At 46.0% G+C, this 21,155-nt stretch overlaps 1 protein-coding gene across 3 annotated transcripts in view; it reads left to right on the top strand.

Annotated features, from left to right (window-relative positions):
• Positions 1 to 665: 665 nt before the first annotated feature.
• Positions 666 to 21,155, top strand: part of SMAD3 (SMAD family member 3) — a 68,619-nt gene continuing 48,129 nt past the window's right edge. For all 3 annotated transcript variants that reach the window (XM_063170004.1, XM_063170005.1, XM_063170006.1), the window contains exon 1: positions 666 to 918. In XM_063170004.1, the coding sequence (XP_063026074.1) occupies positions 713 to 918 (206 nt within the window). In that variant the 5' untranslated portion in view covers positions 666 to 712. The remainder of the gene's footprint in view (positions 919 to 21,155) is intronic.

A 21,155-nucleotide genomic window follows, 5' to 3' on the forward strand; every position in this document is an offset into this window, starting at 1 on the left:
TGTCTGAGCACGGCTGGCCAAGCTGCGTTCGGGTATCTGTGTGGGAATGGACGAAATGTCCGTGGCAGGGGCCGCAGCCACGCCGTGGACCCTCTCGTCCCCTTTCCCTCACTGAGCGGACTTTACACTTGTGGGGCTTTACACTTGTGCTTATTTTCCTGCCTGCCCTCGGTGGGGTTTGTCCCGGCACCTCTCCTTGTCCTGCTCCTGGGCCTTTCTGCCCTCGCCGTGGGCCCCGCGGAGCGCGATCCCCTCGGGGAGCCGGGGCCTCCGCAGGCGGCGATGGAGGCGCGGAGTTCCCGGCGGGCCGGCCGCCTCCCCGCCCTCCTTCCATCCTCCCTCCCTCTCTCCCTCCCTCCCTCGGCGGCGTGTTTGGGAGGGAAGGAGGGGGTGGAAGCCGGGCCGGGGCGGCCAGCAGGCAATTTGCATGAGAGACAGACTGGGAATGAGCTGGAGTGGGCGCCTCTCCGCGCACACAGAGCGGGGCAGGAGGGGGAGGAGGAGGGAGCTGCCGCCGCCGGGGAGAGGCGGCGAACTCCGGGCAAAGTTTGGAGCCGCGGGCCCGCGGCGCTGAGGCAGCGGCGGGCGGGGAGCGGCCGGGCCGGGCCGGGCCGGGCAGGGCCGCGCGGTGTGAGGCGGCGGCGGCGGGCAGAGCGCGGGGGGCGGCGGGCAGAGCGCGGAGCCGGCGGCGGGCGCTGCCGGCACAGCCAGCATGTCCTCCATCCTGCCCTTCACTCCTCCCATCGTCAAGCGGCTCCTGGGCTGGAAGAAAGGCGAGCAGAACGGGCAGGAGGAGAAATGGTGCGAGAAGGCGGTGAAGAGCCTGGTGAAGAAGCTGAAGAAGACGGGGCAGCTGGACGAGCTGGAAAAGGCGATCACCACGCAGAACATCAACACCAAGTGCATCACCATCCCCAGGTACCGGGCTGCGGAGGGCGCGGCCCCGGGGCCTGCGGGGTGCGGGGGAGCAGCGGGACCCGCAGGGACCCTCAGGGACCCCCGAGCTCCGGCACGGCCGGGACAGGGCTCGTTTGGCGTCCCGGCCCTGCCGCGCTCGCTGCGGTGTTGGTCCTCTCTGCCTGCTCCTTGTCTAGTTCAGAAAAACCCCGTAACTGGCTACAGAATTGAATTACTCTCTAGTAACCAGAGAGAAAACGTAGTGGAGAAAATATGCCTCTGGCCGAGATCATAAAAAAAGAAAAAAAAAAAAAAGTTGGAAGCGCTGCGGATCAGTTCCACTCACTGAGGGTGCTCTCATTGTCAGAAGTTTCAGCGTGTTCTCAAGTGCTGTTGCATTACGATTTTCTTGTGATTAGTGCGTCAGGAAAACGGTTTTGTTTGGGTTGTTTGGCTTCTTCCTTATTACTCCTCTGAAGAGGTGATTTAGAGCCCTGCTCTGCTGATGTTTTCGAGTTACTTTTTAAATCGGGAATGCAAATGGCAGAGTTGAAGGAGGTCGTTCGGAGTGCAAAAACACCCCACACATGTGAGGGTGAATAGAACTGATTTTTTTCCTCCATTTTTTGAATGAACATAGATTTTATTTTTAGTCTGCGTTCCGAACTCGATCCATAGAGCCATCATAAATCATAAAAGACGTGTATAAAACTATCCCACCTAAGAATAATTTTCCAAGTAACTTTCAAATGGCTGCCCACAAGTGGTGTTTTATTGCTGCAGATTGTTGATTTCTGTGAGCTCAGCCAGATGACTGCTGGGTCTGTTCCTGATTGTTGTTTGAGAGTACTTTTTTTTTTTAAAGCAAAGGCCAAAGTTCATTCCAAATATTTGAATGCTGCATAATTGTGTGCTTCTGCGTGAGAAGATATCTGTGTGTGTGTGTGTATTCATGCTTCTCTCTGGCACAAACAAATGTATGCTTTCTTGGTTGTCAGAATGATTTAATATGCAGGAGCTGATACAAAGCAGCATCTGTTGCATGAAAAAGTGAAGCAAGTAGCTTAGAAATGTGGATGTTTGGAGCTCCTAAAATTTTCTTCCAACAACTGCAGTGTTTTTTTAAAAGGAAAAATAAAGCCTCCTTATCTTTTTTGGTGCTGAATGACTGTGGCTAAGATTTTGGCCAGTAATGCAAATGAGAGCTCTCAGCCTTTGTTAGAGTTGCTCCGGCTTCTACTTGAAGCAGAAATCAAAACCTGTAGAGCCACCACACAATACAAACGCCTTAAAACCTATATTTTTAAAGTTCTTGGTAAGCAGCTTGCTTTCCACGTACTTAATTCACTGTTTAAAGCACTTCCCTGAAATATTTACCATTTCAAAAGAAGAAAATTGCTGTAGCAGCCCTGCTGCTGTGACCTGGGTATTGTGTGTGGCTGATGCTGACCCGTTAGGGAGCAGAGCATGAAGGCCCTTGGAACTTCTGTGACTCCTAACAAGGTGGTTTAAATAAGGAAGGATTTGATATTTTATGATTTAAAGGAAGAAAAGAGTTGGGCCAAACACAACGCTTTATTAAAGAAAAAAAAAAAAGTAGAGGTTGAAAATAAATAACACAAACATGTATCACAAGTGATGAATACTCACCTTCAGAGATTGCCCTGGCTGTTCCTCCTCTGTTAATGAAAATATGTGCAGAAATGAAAACATTTCATGTTCATTTATGACACTGAGCCTGCATCCTGCAGATCTTACACCTCAGTATGGGGGAGGCATCAGCCTGTTTGGTGGGAGCCCCTTGTAGCTTGGCATTTGTTTTTAAACACAACTTCATGTCTGCTTCTTTATTGTTCAGAAATGACCGTGGTTAGGTTTTCTGCACTGAGATATCCCATCTGTGTGTCAGAGGTTGGGGAATGGAGCATAGAAAGATCTCTCTGAAGTCAGTGCAGAGCTGCAGCTCTGACCAGGCCTTGTGACTTTAAGAGCTGTGCCTTTTCCTCTGGGCTGCACTGCTTGTCCTAATGTATCTGTGAATCTGATTACTGTGTCATCTGAAATTAGCGTTTGCAAGACGATTTTAGCCTGGTTTTAGTTTGCTGTTTGTTATTTTCATTTAATAATTTTAACGTATGTCATTTTACTATTTACTCAAATAATATGTTGGGGAGGGGGGAGAGGGGGAAAAGCATCATTAAGGATTAGCTCATGTTGTGCATTGTCTGTAATGCATCAGTAGACTGAATTACAGTGGAGCCATGCCAGTGATGACTCTGGCCCAGCAGGAGCAGGGTAAGTCCAAAATTAGCTATTGTATCCATGAGACAGAGCAAGTTTCACATGGAAAAGGGCTCGAGCTTTGCAGAAACGTTGCTTGTGGGAATGAGGGCTATGCAGCAAATTCCTGGACTGATCAGGTGGGATTGTTTGAAGAAAGGACAGGAAAAAAATATTTGTTTTGTTGTAGGGCTGAGGAATTAGAATAACAAATGTATTCCTGCTGTCGTGTTTATCTGCTGGGATCTGGAAGCATGTACTGCTGCTATCTCCTGACAGATTAGTAAACAGGGATTAGTTTATTTGCTTGTGTATTTGCTCAGCATGTATTACTTCTCCAAGTGCTCAGTTTCTGAGGTGTGACAGACACCCCAGGTTTTCTGCTGGGAGAACCTGTGGCAGACAGCAGAAGGCTGGAGAGGCCTTCAGGGATTTCAGTGTGACTCTCCTGGCAAGAAGGATTTTTCCTTGTTTTTACTGCTGGAGGAGGAAGTCATTTCCACCTGCAAAACTCTGGTCTCAGACCAACTGATGGTTTCTGGTGCTGCACAGGGGAGCTCCTTCAGAGGCTCTTCCTTCCCTCCTGCTCTGGGCACAGCTGCCAAGGCCCATCCTGCCCCAGCAGGACCTTTCTTTAAACCTTTGTGCCCTTTGGTGTCAGAGCTGACCTGTGAGTCCGGGTCTCCCTGGCAGAAGGGTTTTTTCATCCTCTATTGGGTGATAAAAGTTGAGAGCACACATTCTTCTGCCATTAAAATGCATCCTTTGTCACAGTTGCTTATCTTGCAAGCCCAGCTTTCAGGATGAGCATTTTTATCACTTTTCAGACCAAGCTGGGCACAAGTGTGCCATTAACACCTACCCAGCACAGGCAGCTGGGTGTTTGTGGCTTCCCTGCTTTGCTCTGTGAGCAGGCACTGATCTGCTCCAGCTGCTTGCAGGATTTTGGTGCCTCTGTTCTCTTCAGAGACCCAAAAATGTGGTAAGAATGGCATCTACATCTGGCATTCATACAAACCTGCAAAAATCTGAGTTTCTAGCACTGTTCTGAGCAGAAGTGAGGCTGTTTTGTGCACCTGAGAAACCAGCAGCATTTGCCCTGGAAATGAGGTGTGATGAGTGTTCAACTCAACATTTTTAGGGTCTGATCTGCAGAAACCAGACACTTGATGGGCACTCAGTAATTTCTACAAGCTGGGCAGTATCTGTAGTCCTGCTTTATGAGATAGTAAATGCTTTTTTTCAAGAGCTTTAGTGGTGCTACACACACAGCCATAAATCTCCTGACATTTTGTAATATATTTTCATATGCACATTTTTCTTTTGAAGTCATTACTGTATTTATTTGTTTTGGTATCACCAGTGGTTTTAGGGGAGCCAGGATTCCTGTATGGAAGGAACACCTTCTTTTAAGTGGTGGGTTGTATTTTTTTTTTTTTTAATTTAGAAAACAGTTTTGCAGAGAGGTGGGTGTTATTTCTTGTGGAACTCATCTGATAAGGGCAGAATGTACCAGTTAAAATGGAAACATGGCACATTTGCTTCTTAGAAGCCACTGAACAAGGTGTTCCTTAAATTATTTACATTTTGGTGGGGAAAACCGGGGATAATACACAAGGAACTTAATGAATAAGGATAATTGAGAAGGAACATAAATATTTCAGAAACATCTTGGGTGTGAGCACAGCTTTGGTTGTGTTGGTAGTTGACCACACAATATTTACAGGACTTGATCATGTTCTTGGGTTTGAGGTGATACCAGGAAAATGGGAAAGCTGTGAGGATGTGAAGTGGCAGAGGCTGTCTGCAAGACCCTGAAGGATGCTGTGTTTCACATCATGGTGTGATTTTGGGGTCACTGGACTTGCTCCTTGTGGGTCCCTTCCAGCTGGGGATATTCTGTGATTCCACACTTCTCTTGGGGCTGCCCATCTGATGCAGTAACCAGCAAAGGATCAGTCACAGCTCTGTGTGTCCACGTGTAAATTTATTTCTTTTTCAATGCCAGTTTCGAGCTACCTTGTTTTCAGTTTTCTGTCCCTGAGTGTGAGGAGCTTTAATATTTCATGGCCTTGTCTGGGAGCGCCTGCAGGGGCTCAGCCCTCGTGTGCAGGGTGGCTACAGCCCAGTCCCTGTGTGCAAACCCCCCTGGCTGCCATCCTCCTGCTCAGCTCCATCTGCTGGGATTTGCCTGCTGCAAACCCGTGTCAGTGACCTCTGTCCTGCCCGAGCTTCATGGGCAGGGTTTACAGCCCTGCCCAACCTTTGTGCTGCTGCAGAGTCCTCACCAGCCCGGCTGTGTGGCCTCTGTGGGACAGGCAGGTTGGGTCTGCAGGTGAAGGTACAGGGAGTGCACATGGGCCTGAGCCTGACAGGGCTCCAGGAGTGCTGGGCCCTGCTCCTGGGCACAGGGTGTGACTCTTGGCATGGTCCTGTGCAGGGCAGGAGCTGGACTCTGTGATCCTTGTGGTGCCATGGGGCTGTGCAGGGCAGGAGCTGGACTCAGTGATCCTTGTGGTGCCATGGGGCAGGGCAGGAGCTGGACTCAGTGATCCTTGTGGTGCCATGGGGCAGGGCAGGAGCTGGACTCAGTGATCCTTGTGGTGCCATGGGGCTGTGCAGGGCAGGAGCTGGACTCAGTGATCCTTGTGGTGCCATGGGGCAGGGCAGGAGCTGGACTCAGTGATCCTTGTGGTGCCATGGGGCTGTGCAGGGCAGGAGCTGGGCTCAGTGATCCTTGTGGTGCCATGGGGCTGTGCAGGGCAGGAGCTGGACTCAGTGATCCTTGTGGTGCCATGGGGCTGTGCAGGGCAGGAGCTGGGCTCAGTGATCCTTGTGGTGCCATGGTCCTGTGCAGGGCAGGAGCTGGACTCAGTGATCCTTGTGGTGCCATGGGGCTGTGCAGGGCAGGAGCTGGACTCAGTGATCCTTGTGGTGCCATGGTCCTGTGCAGGGCAGGAGCTGGGCTCAGTGATCCTTGTGGTGCCATGGGGCTGTGCAGGGCAGGAGCTGGGCTCAGTGATCCTTGTGGTGCCATGGGGCTGTGCAGGGCAGGAGCTGGGCTCAGTGATCCTTGTGGGTTCCTTCCAGCTCAGCTTTTCCTGTGTGATTCCGTGACTTTCTGCCTGCAGTCCTGCTTGTGCGTCAGTGCCTTTCTCATCTCCCCACAGGTCAATTCCCCCTCTCTGGGCACAGATTTCTGCTCCCTGCAGCCCCTCCAAGTTTTTCTCTCCCCCTTGCACTTGTTCGTGCCTCTGACATCAGCCTGGGTGATGTGTGTGGAGTTGTTGTATTCCATTGGCATTCCCAGAAACAAAGCACTGCTGTCAGGCTGGAGCAATAATGTTGGTACAAGCAGTTAGGGAGCAGCTACACACTCAGTTATTGTGGCAGAGACAAGGAGCAGGGAGAGGAGGGAGGCTGGGGAGGAGTTGTGCTCTCTCCCCTCCAAAGAGTTGCTGCTGGAATAGCACAGCAGCCCTTTATTAAAGTGCCTCCTCTGTTTTGTAATTTCTTGTGCAGTCACTACCATTCAAACCCTTTTGCCAATATATATATTTATCTTTTTGCCTGAGTTGTGCAGGGCAGCTCACACTTTGCATTAAGACCAGTGATAAAACTCCTCCTGTCTTGAAAAACAACTGAAGTGTTTATCCAGGACACTGAGGGGCTAAGAGGAAAAAATTGATTTTACAATTTGTTAAGATGCTTTCAGATATTCATATCTCTGTCTTTCATTCTTCTGCCCTTTCTCAAGAGACTAAAAGAGTTAAAATAGCTTCTGAAGGGCCTCATGATGTTCTCATTATATTGTGTAGTAAGTGTTGAATCTGTGTGAAATAAAATATTTTAAATGGTTGCTTAACTTTCGTAGCATTAGGAAAAGACCCTGAATATCACAGTCATTTAAATATAATGAGAAATAAATGCAAAAAATTGATGAAATAAGGAAATACACACTGTACAGGATTATCACATCAGGGATCCAATTAAAACGAGTTCTTCTAATAAATATTGGTTTAATAATGCAAACTTGTGATTGCTATATTATTACAACAAAAATAAAATAAACGAGATTTAATGGACTGAGCAGCCATTAATTTTCACTTGTTAATTTATTAGGAACTTCTAATGCTGTTAGATGCACAGTAAAGCCATTATCCTGCATGAACTACTTGGTGAAATAAATAGGGCCAACAAGTGCTCGAATTAAATTGAAATCAGTTTTTATTCCCAAATTATCTCTTTCTGTTGTTTGGGTTATTTTTTTATGATTACTATGTTTTAGCTTTCCTCTACTGAGTGCAATTAAATTTTCAGGGATGGGATGCAGCACTCCTCCAGCCAGGCTTATGAATAGTCCTAATTAACTTTTGTCCTTGTGTGCCTTGATGTGTTTGTAAAATCCCTGTTGCAGTCCCCAGCTGCCCGTGCTGATGGGATGGGAGCGAGGCCAGGGCAGAGGTTCCTGTCCAGGCCCTGCAGTCCCAGCTCCAGCAGGTGTTTGCTGATTCCTGGAATTGGTGATGATTGCACGGCTTTGTTAGCTGAGGAGGCAGTAATGTGTGGGTTGTTGCGGTAATGCTGCTTTTAAAGGTGTTTGGGAGCTTTTCAGACTGGATCCTCCGTTGCTGGCATCTCTTTGCCCCCGGGGTGATGGGACTTGCCCTTAGGGAAGTTTGACTGCTCCGGGTCCTGTGCCTCCGTACAAACAATACAAAGGCAGAGCTCTTTTCTTCTGTCCTAAAGACTCAGCTCATCGGAGGACAGCTGTGAGTGGGAATAAACTATTCCCGCACAGTCATAGCAGCCCTGTTAAAAACCCTACCAAATAAAACCAAGGGTAACCCCTAACTTCACAAGAGCCCAGCCAGGTAAGAAATAACAGCCTGCTTTTTAAAGTGTCACCCAGGGATCATCTGAGCTCCAGGAGGAAGTCTTTGTTAGCTAAGGAACCCTGAGATATTAGAGCTACACAGTTCCAGATACCCAGATTTGTTCCTTCAGCAGCAAGGGAGGTTTTTGTGTGTGCTGCAGAGACTTCTGACAGCAGCTGCTGTGGAAAACATGGATTATTATATCTCTCACTGGTGAGCCTTGTGGAAGAACGTGCTTAAAGCTCCTGCAAAACCTACCTGGGAGAAATGGAGCCTGTGGTGTGAGTCTAGGGAAGGTGGAGAGGTGATCCTGGTCAGTTGTGTGTGTGTGTCACAGAAAAAGCCCACACAGCTGACCTGCTGTTCAGCACGGGGTTATGAGGGCAGGGAGGGGACAGGTCCCAGGTGCAGCTGTGCCCAGGCTGTTCTGGAGCAGCTGCACAGGTGGGCTGGGACCATGGATCAGCTTATGGAGCACGAGGGTGTGAATCCAGGAGAGGGAGTGCAGTGGCTGGTGTGGCACGATCCTCTCCCTGGGGTTCCTTAGGTTGGAAGTAGTGGGTGAGCCCTCCTTTGCTCACTTTATAATTTGCAGTTGAGAATTTGAGTAAATTTTCCTCACACATTGCGTCAGAGGAAAAGTCGGAGTTTCTCTCTGCACTGGTGACGTTCATGAACCATAACTCAACCTTTTTTTAGAAAGGAAGCCAGAACAGAAATTTCCTCCTTTGTGGTGAAGCTGCAGCCAGCAGTGGTTGAATGATGGATGCTGACACTGACTCTCCTTTTTCACAACAAAAGAGGAGAAACTTTGTCCTTCCTCTTTTAGTTGCTTGAACATGAAAAGAGAAATTCACTTACTCTTCACACATGTCAGGTTTACAGAAATATTGGGCTGAGAGGAGGACATCTGTGCACGTGAGAATGCCTCTGTTCCTGGATTGAATGTGTGACTGTTGTTGCTTTATCTACTTAACAGCTGGAGAATTCTTTTTTCCCCAAATTTCCTTTCCCTCCATTAACTGGAATTTTTGTGTTGCTGTGTGGGAAGACAAAGACCCAACCTCAAGAACCTTTAATTTTCTTATTCTGAGCAAGACCAGATGAGGGTTTGTTTCATAGGGATACAAAGTCTATGGTTTCCACATATATGGAACTGTACAGCAAGGTCCTTATTATTTGTTGAACAAATTGTTGTTCCTGAGATGCAGAGCCAGTTTGTAGCACATGTGTAACAAACAGTATCTGAAAAATTCTATCCATGTTTAAAAAGCGCTCAAAGTGAAAGGCTAATAAGCAGCTGGAGGCTTTTCCCACTCTTTTTGTGTTTGTGTAGTTACATGGATTTCAGTAAATTTATTTCCAATTTACAGGCAAGTGAGGGAGAGTCGGGCCAGCACAGGAAAGCAGTGAACTGAAAACAGGGGAGAGGTGTTTGTTGGTTGAATATTGTTCACTTTTCTCTTTTAAATTCAGGGATTTGGTGGCTTTTGTGGGTTCTTGGCAGGATTTGAAGCCTGCCCAGCAGAGCCTGTGAGACCTGGGGGCTCCAGCCCCAGGAAGGCTGAACTTGTCAGGCCTGGGCTGGAAATGTGGCAGCAAGCCAGGCAGGCTTTAGCTGGAAGTTTGATGAAAATGATACTGCTCTGCAAAACATTTAATTTTCAGAGGAGTTCACTGATATTTCAGGGTTTGCTGATGGGCGCTGGTGGGACTGGGCAGGGACCCTGGCTGAGGTACCTCTGGGGTGGCTGATCCTGTGCCTGGCCAGAAGGCAGCATTGGGCACTTCTATGTTTGTTTTTGTCCTTTTAAAAACCATTTTAAGCAGCTCTCAAACCAGTGGTGAAGGCCTTGTTCCAGTGTGCCCCTGCCCCACAGCTCCCCAAGCTCAGGAAGCAGAAATGTTTTTAGATAAAGCCCCCCACAATTAGAGGCCTTGAACTCAGGAGAGCACAAGGTCTGCTAATGACATCTGTCCCTGCTCTCCCAACAATCAGCAGCCCCTGGGATAAAAAGCCTGGAATAGTTGTTGATGCTGGCCTGGAATCTTCAAGCAAAATTCCAGTGGGCACTGGAGATTTTGGATTAATGACCTTGTCAGAGTTCCACAGCTTGGGATGGGCAGGCTTAGAGATGACCTGGCTGATCTTTCTCCATATCTGCTGCTTGGGCCTAAATTTACCTGACTTACTCAGTATAAGCTTCACCATCAGCCAGATCTGTCCTATTGGCCTGGTTTGTGTCATTGTTTTCTGATCAAAATTATATATATATATTTTAATAACCAGTTTTTGCACGAGAATGGTAGAAATTGCAAACCAGATGTGAAACCACTGTGGTAGAATGAAGCTTTACACAGCAAAATGGCAAATTTTAAAGAGCTGATAATCACTGTCCACTTTTGGAGCTGATACAACTTTCTGGCTGGTTTCTGTTGCCAGTCAAAGTCTGCTTCTGAGTAGAGCTTTGCTCTGAATTTAGATGCCATAAATAACTCGTGTGTAGGTAGACAGCTGATCATTGAAGCTTTTCCCAAGCCTGGTTCTGCTTGTTTGGGAGAACTGCAGGCTGAAAGTTCAGGTATAGAATTGCAATTGCATCTTTGTTTTTCCCAATCATAACTGAATAAAGATGGGGTTTCACTTGTGGATTGCTGCATAATGAATGCTCGTTGTGGTTAGGGAAGGCTGAAAATACCAGGGCTTGTTCCACACCACTGTGTAACTGTGAGGATAGCATTGCACCCTGCTTGTACCTCAGCTACCTCCCAGATGCACTCCTTGCCTGTCAGGGAATTTAATTACAGTTGGGAAAGCTCTTAAAATCCCAGGATTTTAAAAACCTGTTGCAAACCTCATTACCTCGCTGCTTTAAAAAGCTTTCTGCTGCTGCCCAGCAGCAGAAAATGAGTACACCATCTCATTTGTACTAAGAAAGCAATTTTAATTTTTGTTGGAAGCTCTTTTTGAAAATCTGTAGGTGCTACGTCAGTGAGAATATTAGAATTCCACAGATGTTTAGTGGTAAACCTTGGCTGGGTTTGCCTAATATTTATCTATTCATCTCTGTAGCAGTGCCTCCTGTGCACATGGAATATTTTGACTGGTTGATACACATCATACCACAGAGTTCTGAGCTCCAGTCTGAGTCTGTTAGCACAAGTCCAGGGGAAACTCTATACATGTAGCCTCATGTTTTCAGTTATATTCTATAGCCATATGTGAATTTAATGCCATCCAAATACAGGATGGGAAATGAAAGAAATGTGTGTCTGATGCTGGTGGGCTTTTACAGCCATGACCTGCAGCAAAACCACTTGGAAAAATGTGATTTTTGTACCTGTAGCTGTGTCTTTTACTGAATGTTTTGGCAGCCTCTGAGTGTTGAGCACTCCCATCTATTTGCTTCAAAGCTCCTTTGCATGTGAAGACTTTGTGGGGAATTGTTCTGAAAGAGATGACTGAAAACTAATAGCTGGCCATCTGGCTGGAAACAACATTATTAATTAAACGTTCTCTTTTAAATCATTTACAAGTTTGAAATAAATGCTCTTTTCAAAGCTATTGAAGCAAGATGAATTTGAAGCCCTGCTGTGGGAAACAGAGTATTTAATGTATCTCCTCACTAAAATTAAGGATGGAGAAATAACATCTGAGATCAAGGTTACGTAGATTAGCTGAGAGCAAAACAGCCTCTGGATTTTTTCCCTGTGTGTTTTCCATGGTTAGTTTCCTTGAAGGAGAACAATTAAGCTCCAAAGCTGGCAGCTACTCCCATTTAAAAATAATAATAATAAATCTTTACTATACAATATTCATTGAGTCCTCTTAAAGACCTTTTCATTATGTGCTTTTGAAGGGAGAGCATTTGTGGCCTCTCATTTTGTACCAGAGTTCTGATCTTAAATCCTTTATAGCAGAAGGATTTTTACCCTCTTTTGCTGATGGGAGAGAGTGAATCCTGAGAATGGGGTTGATTTACCTGAGGCTGATGGGGGCAAAGGGGGCAGACATCCTAAGGCCTGCTGCAGTTTTCCGTGTGCAGGACTGAAGTGGCATCTTCCTGTGCTCTGGATGGAAAACAGCAATCAGTTCAAAAGCTGCTCTCTCTGAGTTACACCAGTAATTTGTAACATGGGGATTTTATATTCATAAAGCTAATTTTCAGCTAAATAGAGGAAGAAGCCTCTAGCATTTTAGAATTGTAGACCCAGAACAGTGGGTGTTGGAAGGGACCTTCCAAGCTCATCCTGTCCAGCTCCCTGGATGTCCAGGGCCATCTTTTACTGGGGAACTCAAAGCACCCTCCAGCCTCCCTTGGAACACTTCCACTGCTGGGGCATTCACAGCTTCTCCACACAAAAGAAGTAAGGAAGTGCTGAGGATACACCTCAAGAGATGCAATTTCATTTTATGTCCATATTTTCCAGGCTTAGGATGAGCATGGAGCCTTTCTGCCCTGGTTTTTCAGTACATTAAGGGTCCCAGCAATTATTTTTGAAGTGTCTGAGTGACCCAAGAACCAGCTTTAATTCAAACCTATCCATATTGCAGTTCCTGTTGGCTGCATATGGAAAATGTGTGTTAGGGTGTTGGAACAGAGAAGCCATTTGAATGGATAGAAATTCATGAAGGGAGCACCCTTAAATAGGGTTGAAATAATAGTTCCATGTAAACATCCCCTCTGTTTCCTCCCTTTACTTCTCCATTTGTTCTCTGATGGGGTTCGTGGGGTAAAACAAAGCTGGTGCCAGACACAAATGAACCCATGGAGCCAGGGAAGGGCTTGGAAATGCTGGCCTGGAGTGGGGTCCTGTGAGTCCCTGCTCTGCCTGCCAGGCTCTGCTGGTTTGAAGGGCCTGCTGGGGGAGCTGCTTCTAAACAGGAATAAAAATAGCCATTGGAGTGTTCTGATTTTAGAAAGAAAAAATAGCATTTATTGGATTATGATTGGCTGATGACTTTGAAGCTGGAGACAGTTTTATATTACAGAGCTTCTCACTCTGCTTATTCTCTCAGTTCCTGTTCTCCCCCCTCCCCTCTTATTTTTCCTCTTTTCTTGCTTTCTATTTTTAGGGTGGCATTTCAGAGTTTCTGCTCTGCTGCCAGACCAGCTATTCCAGAAGAAAGAGGAAAGGTGGGAGGTAGAGCTAATGAGCACTGTTATTAATTTGGCTTTTGAGTTGGTGTTCAAAGTTTATATGTTTCCAATTTGTCTGACAATCAATGAAAGATCTGTTTGTGCTTGAAGCCATTGATCATGCACATTTGACAGTCTCTCCCGTAAAAGAGAGGAGAGCAGGGAGTTTAGGACTGGAGAGAGGCCATTAAAAGTTTAAGGTCAATGTTATATTTTGTTGTATCTGTATGTATATATTTAGGTTTTTATAATATATATGTAAAAATTTGTATCCCGTAGAATCAGCTTCAAGTGGAACATGGTATTTAATTAATCATTCTGTGGAGAAAAAAAGTATTGTAACTTCATTAAAAAATGGTAATGGTCTGTTACCACTGGAACAAAACACTTGTTTAGTGTTACATATGCCCACACAAATAAAATAATGGGATAAAGGTTTTCCAGTCAGCTCTAAAGCTGATCAGAGTTGCTTTGAGGCATAGAAGCAGAGAGAGGGAATTTCCAGGAGTACCCTGGTGGGTATGGAGGTGACATTCCTGCACCCTCCTGCCAAGGGCTCTGCTGCTGGCTGCCCTTGGTGCTCAGAGTTGTTCCCTGGGCTGCAGCTGCCCAGAGGCCCTTGGCTCCTTTGTGCCTTTGTCACTTGCATTCTCCTGGGTGTGCTTTTCTTTGTTTATTTGTTTAGGGATTGGGGTGAGGTTTTTTTTGTTTAAATATTATTTTTCTCCCTTGTGCTGTGGCTGAGAACCTTAAACAACAGGGGAAGATGGTTATTAGGAGGGCAAGGAAGGGGACAGAAATGTTCTTTGTTGTGAGAGCAAAGGGCATTCCTCAGTGTGAGTGTGTAAAACAATCCAGCCACAGGTCTGGGGTTCAGACCTGACTGGGGGGTGATTTTGTTATTAGTTCAGTAAATCACATTTTTCACCTGTGTGAGTTTGGGGCCATCATTTTTGCACGTGCAGAGCAGCTCTGAATTTACATCACTGTGAGAGAGGAACTGGGGAGGCACAGAAGGCTTGATCACACCTTTGCTTTAGGATCACCTCTTGATTTTAAAAATCCTGTCACGTTTCATTCTTAATTTTGCTTTGCGGCCCCTGTGCTACTTGGAGCTCTGAAGGATATTTTTCTAGGCCCATTTGAGAGTTCAGTGTTGTCAAAAGGTGGCCGAAAGTCGGTTGAGTGTAACTGCCCATGTAATGTATTGCTGCAAATTAAATAACCCAGGAATTGGTTTTGGAAGACAAGGATTATTTCAAGACACAGCTCATAACTTTTCTACCAGTGATTCAATAACTTCTTCCTGTTGGTTAAAAATTGCACCTCATGTTGAGTTGGAGGCAGTGCCAACTTGCAGGATATTTTTTAATATTTTTTTTTTTCAGCAGTGAGGTTTCTCCAAGGTACTAATCCCCTTCAAAATAAAAATGTTTTAGAATCAACATGAGACAAACAAATCTTGTGCTTCACAAAGCTGATCCAGTTTGTTTTGTGGCTGTCAGGGACACTGAGGAGTGCTGCCCAATCTGAAGCTGGCAGTCCTTTGGGGATTCAGTGTACAGTCTTGCCCACAGGATAACCTTTCTCCAGTTTAGCTTTCTGCTGTTATCTCCTGGCACAAAAGAGTGGAGGAGAGAGCTGGTCAAGTGTTGAAAATTTGTCTATATTTATATCTCCTGCTGTGGTTTTCAGGCCTGAAGAAGGTGACTGATGGAACCCCGAGTGTGTGTGCTGTGCAGCAGCTCACAGGGCTGAATCTGCTCCTGGGGGTCTCTTTTGGGAAGTTTTAAATGAAGTTTTTCCAGGCTGAAGAAGCCAAAAGCCACTGTGAGTGTGTGCAGTGGGCTGGCAGATGCAGCTTGGTGTAGCAAGGGGCATTATGTTGGTGGAATGAGATAACAATAACCCCTGCTTTTATTTGTCAATAATTTTTTATCTTTTACTTTAAACCCAAATATTTTCTTCATATGCCAATAAATGGCAGAGTGGATTTGGACTGAGCAGCCATCTCTGGCTGTGCTGCTGAGCTGTTTGGAAGCCAAATTAATTGTAACATAAATGACAGCTCTGAATGTCTGATTTCCATGTACCTTTGTACTGTCATATCTCTCCATATTCTGATAATGATACATCAGTGTCATAATTTCATTTCTGGTTTCACTTCAGTGAGGTAGCTCCTGTTAATCCACTGCAGGAATGTTACCCACCGTGACCCCCGTGTCTTGGAAGGCTGTGACCGTGCTGAAGGGTTTGGTTTCTCACATCCCACCCCGGGCACCGGCAGTGTCCTGTCCCCAGGGATGGTTCAGTACCAGTTTGTGCTCCGGTCGTGTTTCATGGGGAGCAGGCACCTCACCCTATGCACAAGGCACCGCTCTGGCCATTTGGGGACTGTGCTGGAGGTGACAAGCGCTGAGGGTGCCAACCCCGTGCAAACCTTCTGATGTCCCCTTCAAAGCAAACGCTAAACGCTGTTCATTGTGTGAGGTGAGTGGCCCCGTTAGTGGCCATGTCCTTTAATGAAGAACTTGAGCTCTTGCATTATCCTTAGTCTGGCGCTTTTCCTGAGTGTTGAAAGCGTTTCTGTGCCGGAGCAAGGTGTTACAGCAAAGTCAGACGTGGGTGCAAAACCGCCTGGGTGTAGCAGGGATTTGGCATCCCCGTGTGGAACGTGAGGAGCTGAGTGACCCTTGTGCAATGAATAAATGAAATCCTGCTCCGTCTTCTGAACCAGTCTGCCTCTGCAATTCGGGCATTCCTTGCCCACAGATAAGATAATTAATTGAACAAGAGGCAACATTACCTGGCAGTTGCCTAATCTTCCTCCCCATGTGCAATGATCTGCGACCCAGATGTGTTGGACAATGCAGATGTGAAATGCTATAACTTTATAGCACTCTTTTAATGTGCTGAAAATCAGCTGCAGCACCCAGGTTTTGTCAGAGATGAGACTGTTTCAGAATGTGGACGTGCAAATGTCAATGACAGGAATTGTGCCTGGAGTGTACTGAAAATACACTCCTTGAAATGTTTTTCCTTTAATTTACATCAAAAGAATCTTGTCTAATTTTAACATATTGTTGCCATCGGGTGGTGGTGTCCATATGCAGCTCCAATCAATGCAGCACTGCTTTCCTTGTCTGTTTGCCTTCACTGAAGCCACTCATGAAATTATTTCAGCTAAAACCTCTCATTCCCTGGAATTTGGGCTCTTCCTCTGCAGTACATAAAGTGATAGATCAGCACCTAATAAAAGTGGGATTATCTCTGAGCTGGAAATAAGTGGAAAGAGCCTGCTGTGGAAATGACAGGGCTTGCTTGTGGTTACACATTTAATAATAATACTTGTTGTAACTCCAGCAAGGTGAGGGTCTTCAGAGGGCTTTGTCACAAACTGCTTTTTACTCCTTGCAAACTCTTTAGACTTTGGCTGTTCACACTGTTCCAGTGCTCTCACTGCAGTCATGCAAATATCACAAGCTGTTCAACTTGTTCATTTATTCTCTTGGAAAGGCAGAGAGGAAAAACAGCCTGGACTTGCACCCTGGAGGGAGCTGTGCGAAGCCAGGCTCAGGATTCTGGGGGGAGCTGTGGGGTTTTCTGTTCTTTTGTGGATGAGACTTTGCTTTCTGTCATCTCTTAGCAAATAATGAATAACAGTGATGGAGACATGAAATCTGGAAGCGTTTATTCCAATTGTGTGCGAAGCAGAGTCATCAGCAGAGCCAAGTTTCTCACGGGCTGGTCTGGTTTGTGCCTGGGGCAGGAGTTTGCAGCTATCTTGGTAATAAAGGCTCAGGGCCTCTGCTCTTTCTGCTTCCCAGGTTCCCTGTGCATGGCAATTACTGTCCCTTCTGGGATTAACACCTGGCTCTCATTTCCAGCAGTAACAAAGGGCCCAGCTCTATAAAACCCTCTGCTGTTTGTGTGTGGAGCACTTTGCTTTTACAGTCCAGGGCTGGAGGACACCACAAAAGCACATGAAAGCCAAGTGAAGCCGTTGCTGCAGTAGGCCTAAAACAAACTTTAAAAATCGTGAGGTTTTTCCTTCCTTCCCTTCGTGGTTTATTTTTGTCTTTCTTTTTTCTGTGGGGGAGGGGGGTGTGTGGTGAAGATTTATCTCTAAGCACAAACACTGAAATTTCGGTGGGGATTTTGCACTCTGTTGTTTGGGGAATTTTTAATCACCTTCCCCACTTTAAGAAGTGCTTTTTTAAAATCAAGATTTCCACAAAAACTCAGTCCTGCAAACCTTCCCATGGCCACCCCTGCGTCCATGGAGAGCTGGAGGAAGCTCCTTTGCCCTGTGCAGCCTTAGGATGAGTAATAATGGTCCCAGCACATTCACACGTGCTCCAAGTCCTGCATGTTATGAAGAATTTTGCCAGGTTGAGCCCCCTGTAAGTCCGTGGAACTGGTCACATGTCAGGGTTTAACCCTGTCATTCCCTTCCTGAGAGCTGCAGCTGCCTGTGCCACTGCCTGAGCTGGTGTCACATCCATGTGTTTGTTTCTGAGGTGCTTTTCCTGCAGTAACATTGCTTCACTTTTATTTTTCACTCTCCACAGCAGATCTGTTTAACAGCAGGGTTGCTGCTGCTTTGGACTCTAAAAGCATTTTGGGCAGGATTGCAGTAAAGTGATTTTTCAGCTTGCAGTGACTGCAGTCTGCTTACTAAATACCTATTTACTACTTTCCTTCGGGTTTTAAAGAAAGTGGAACATCAGATAATCAGTTTAACTCCTTGTGTGCAGTAATCTCATCTCTGTAGCCAGCAAATGTAAAACAGAAGGAGGCATTGGGGGGTGAGTGAGGATGTGGCTTCGTGTTACAGCCCTGATTTGGGTAGAACACCATTGAATGGCATAATCCCATTTCTGGCTGTCTCTGAGTTTTCTGCAGTTCTGAGTCTCTTTTTATCTTTATGGCAACAGGACCACCCACTCTAATAGCTTGTAAATGGTGCACTTCTAAATCAGAGCTTTGGGTGGAGTTTTGACCTCTGTTGAAATCAGAAACCTGGACAAGTGTCTTTCAGAAATGCATCCTGTCTTTATTTAAAGATACCAAGACAGACATTCCACTATGTTGGTTTTTTGTTTTGGATTTTTGTTTGTTTGTTTTAACAACTAATAATCTCCTCACATTAAAAAAAAAAAAAAAAAAAAAACAAAAAAAAAAAAAAAACCTACTGTATTTCAGCTGCAATTGGCCCAGAGTCATCTTACAGCATTTCTTCATTTTACCTCTCTTGGCCAGACTGACAAATCCTGCAATATTCCCTTTTCCCCCTTCAATAAACATACTTCATACCCTGCTGGGATTCAGACCTCAGTCATCTTTGTCTTATTAGAAACAATGGATTGAAACTCTCATATCTTTTGTTTTAAGATGTTTTCTTTTGCCCTAAACTGGTTTTTGTGGGTTTATTTTTACCAAGCTGATTGCTTTACTGAAGTCTAAAGGCATTATATTTGTAAAATTACCTTTTATCAACCAACTTTCTCCTCTAACAAGGGAATTAAACAAAATTTGAGAAGATTTGAAGCTAGATTGCACCTTAATTCTGTAGAGGTCTAATCTTTTTCACTGGAGAGAAAAATGTAACCCTGTGCCTGCCTGTAGCAGCCTCCCACCAAATTATGTTAAATCAGGTGATGATGGTAAATTTTGTCTCATGATGGGTTTTTAAAAATGTTTTGGGTTGTGTGCCCTTGTGGCTTGTGCTCCTTCAAAGAACTTTCCTGAACCCAGCTTCACTAGGAGCAGCAGTGAAGGAAGGCAGAGTTGGGATTTCTGTGTGATTCCCACAATTTTAGGAAAAACAGAAATTTAATATCATCTATCTTCTTTCCTATTTATCTTTGTTTTTATTTAAGATGTGGTAGGACTTTGCAGTTTCAGGAGTGGTGTGGGAAAGACAGATATTACCAATCCTTCAAATATTTCTTTTATGGGTAAACTCAGGACAAAACGGTGTCGTGTTTCAGGCTGCACTTAGCATTTCTGCCCTGAGGGAAGAGCAGGGCTGCAGAGCATCGAGGGCTTGCTTGGACAAGCTGCAATGAATGTTGAATAACTGTTTGGGAGCAGCTCGTGCTTTTAACTTCATAAATATACATTGTGGTGATGTTAGAGGAGACCTCAGGATTATAATTATTTGAAATACGCTTTCCAAGTGCTTAGCAAAGCAAAGCAGTTTGGAGCCTCAGTGAGGAGCACACGCTCTGAGGAGATGCAAGAATTCTCCTTCATCCCGTGTGGTTTAGAGCAGCAGAAGAGATCTGCCTCTCCTTTGGCATCCAGTAGGGGCTGGGAGGTGTTGCAGAAGCACTGGAAGATGTCTTTAAATACATCCCATGGTGGCAGAATGATCCTCAGCTGGAGCGACAGTTGCTGAACAGCAGCTGAGCAGCAAATTCTGCTCAACTGAGATTGGTGCCTTGAGCTCCTTGTGCCTGGAGTGCTGCAGTTCCAGGCAATGATCAGAAATATTCCTTGTGACTGATTGATAAACTGATGCCCTTGGAAAGCTTAAAGGTCTGTGAGCAGAAGGAGGAGTTATTGAGCATTTACCTGAGTGGTTCTGAGGTCCAAAAGAATCTCCCTGTGCCTGTTCATAGCTCCACTGTTGTTGTGAGTTTGGTTAGATAAAAAGGGCTCCTGTTCTGTGGTGGTTGCCATTCTGTGGAATCTTTTGTTTACTTTAATCTCGCATTTAATCTAGTGCAGAATGAACTCTGACACTTTGGAGGCATTAAAGTAGGTAAGATTATAAACTGTTGTGGTGTAAATTGTCAAAAGGTGATTAATGCTGGAAGCTGTTTATTTATTGTGGTTGTGTGGACAGTGGCCAACAAAGAGCTGCATTGTTCTTTGTGAGCAGAGCTTGGGGCACTCCTGTTTCTGTGCAGGGTTTCTGGGGCAGAAGCTGTGTGCAGCTGCAGTGGTGCACACACAGAGGAAGCTGGCAGGTTTGGAAAGCTCAGCCCCAGGTTTCGGGGCAGGCTGGATGGGCTCACGGTGGGAACTGACTCCACAAGAACCCTGGGAGCTGAGCTGCCTCTCCAGGGTCACACTTGTCCCCATGTGCAGTGACATAATTGGGCTTTCTGGACTTACCACAACCTGTGGCTTTGACCAGGCACAAAGAAAAGTAGAAAACCTTCAAGCTCTGCCCAAACACTTTTTAAAATAAATCTGCGAAACCTGGAAGCTATTTAAAATGGCAAAGTGATTAATTTCCACTTCATTTCTCCAGCTGGAGTCAATACTTTGGACAAGAGCTGCACCCTGGGAACCAAGCATTGAAATGCAGGCTGAGAAGAAAGGAGATTGCTCACATACCTTTTGGCTTGTTTCTGCTCAAAATAGCTCATACAAATGGAAATTGGTGCCCAACTTGCCCTGACTGGACCTGAAGTGAGCCCTGTTCTTTCTCTCAGCGTGGGGGGACTGTCACAGCCTGTCCCTAAATAGACCTGATGTGCATTTAATGATGGTTCATTTCTCCGGGGAAATTCTAGGGTTGGCTTGTTCCTGTTGGGGGTTCCTCAGTCAGAAATCAATCCAGGGTGTACCTCATGGACAAGGACACACTGCAGCGTTTTGTGAGCCCCTGGATTTGCTGTGTGCTCACAGGCAGCAGTTTGTGGTGTCTCCAGCTTTCTGAGGGAGCACATTCCCGCTTTCCTCGCTGTCACTCCTCTGTGCAGCACATGAGCCCTTGTGGTTTAAACTCAGCTCTGCCATGGCATTCCAGGGGAGCCTCAGCCAGCTCCCAGCTGCCTCTTTCCCAGGCACTCTTAGGTCTGAGCAGGGGATGGGATGCACCCGGGATGAGCTGTGGGACAAACAGCCCGTTCCCAGCCACCATCCTGCCCGGGGAAAGTGTGCCCGAGGCCACATGAAAGGAAGGAGGGAGCTGGGCCGGGGCCCTTGGCTCTGGGGGAGCAGC

This window comes from Melospiza melodia, chromosome 15 (genome assembly GCF_035770615.1).
Source record: "Melospiza melodia melodia isolate bMelMel2 chromosome 15, bMelMel2.pri, whole genome shotgun sequence".
Taxonomy (NCBI): Eukaryota; Metazoa; Chordata; class Aves; order Passeriformes; family Passerellidae; genus Melospiza; species Melospiza melodia.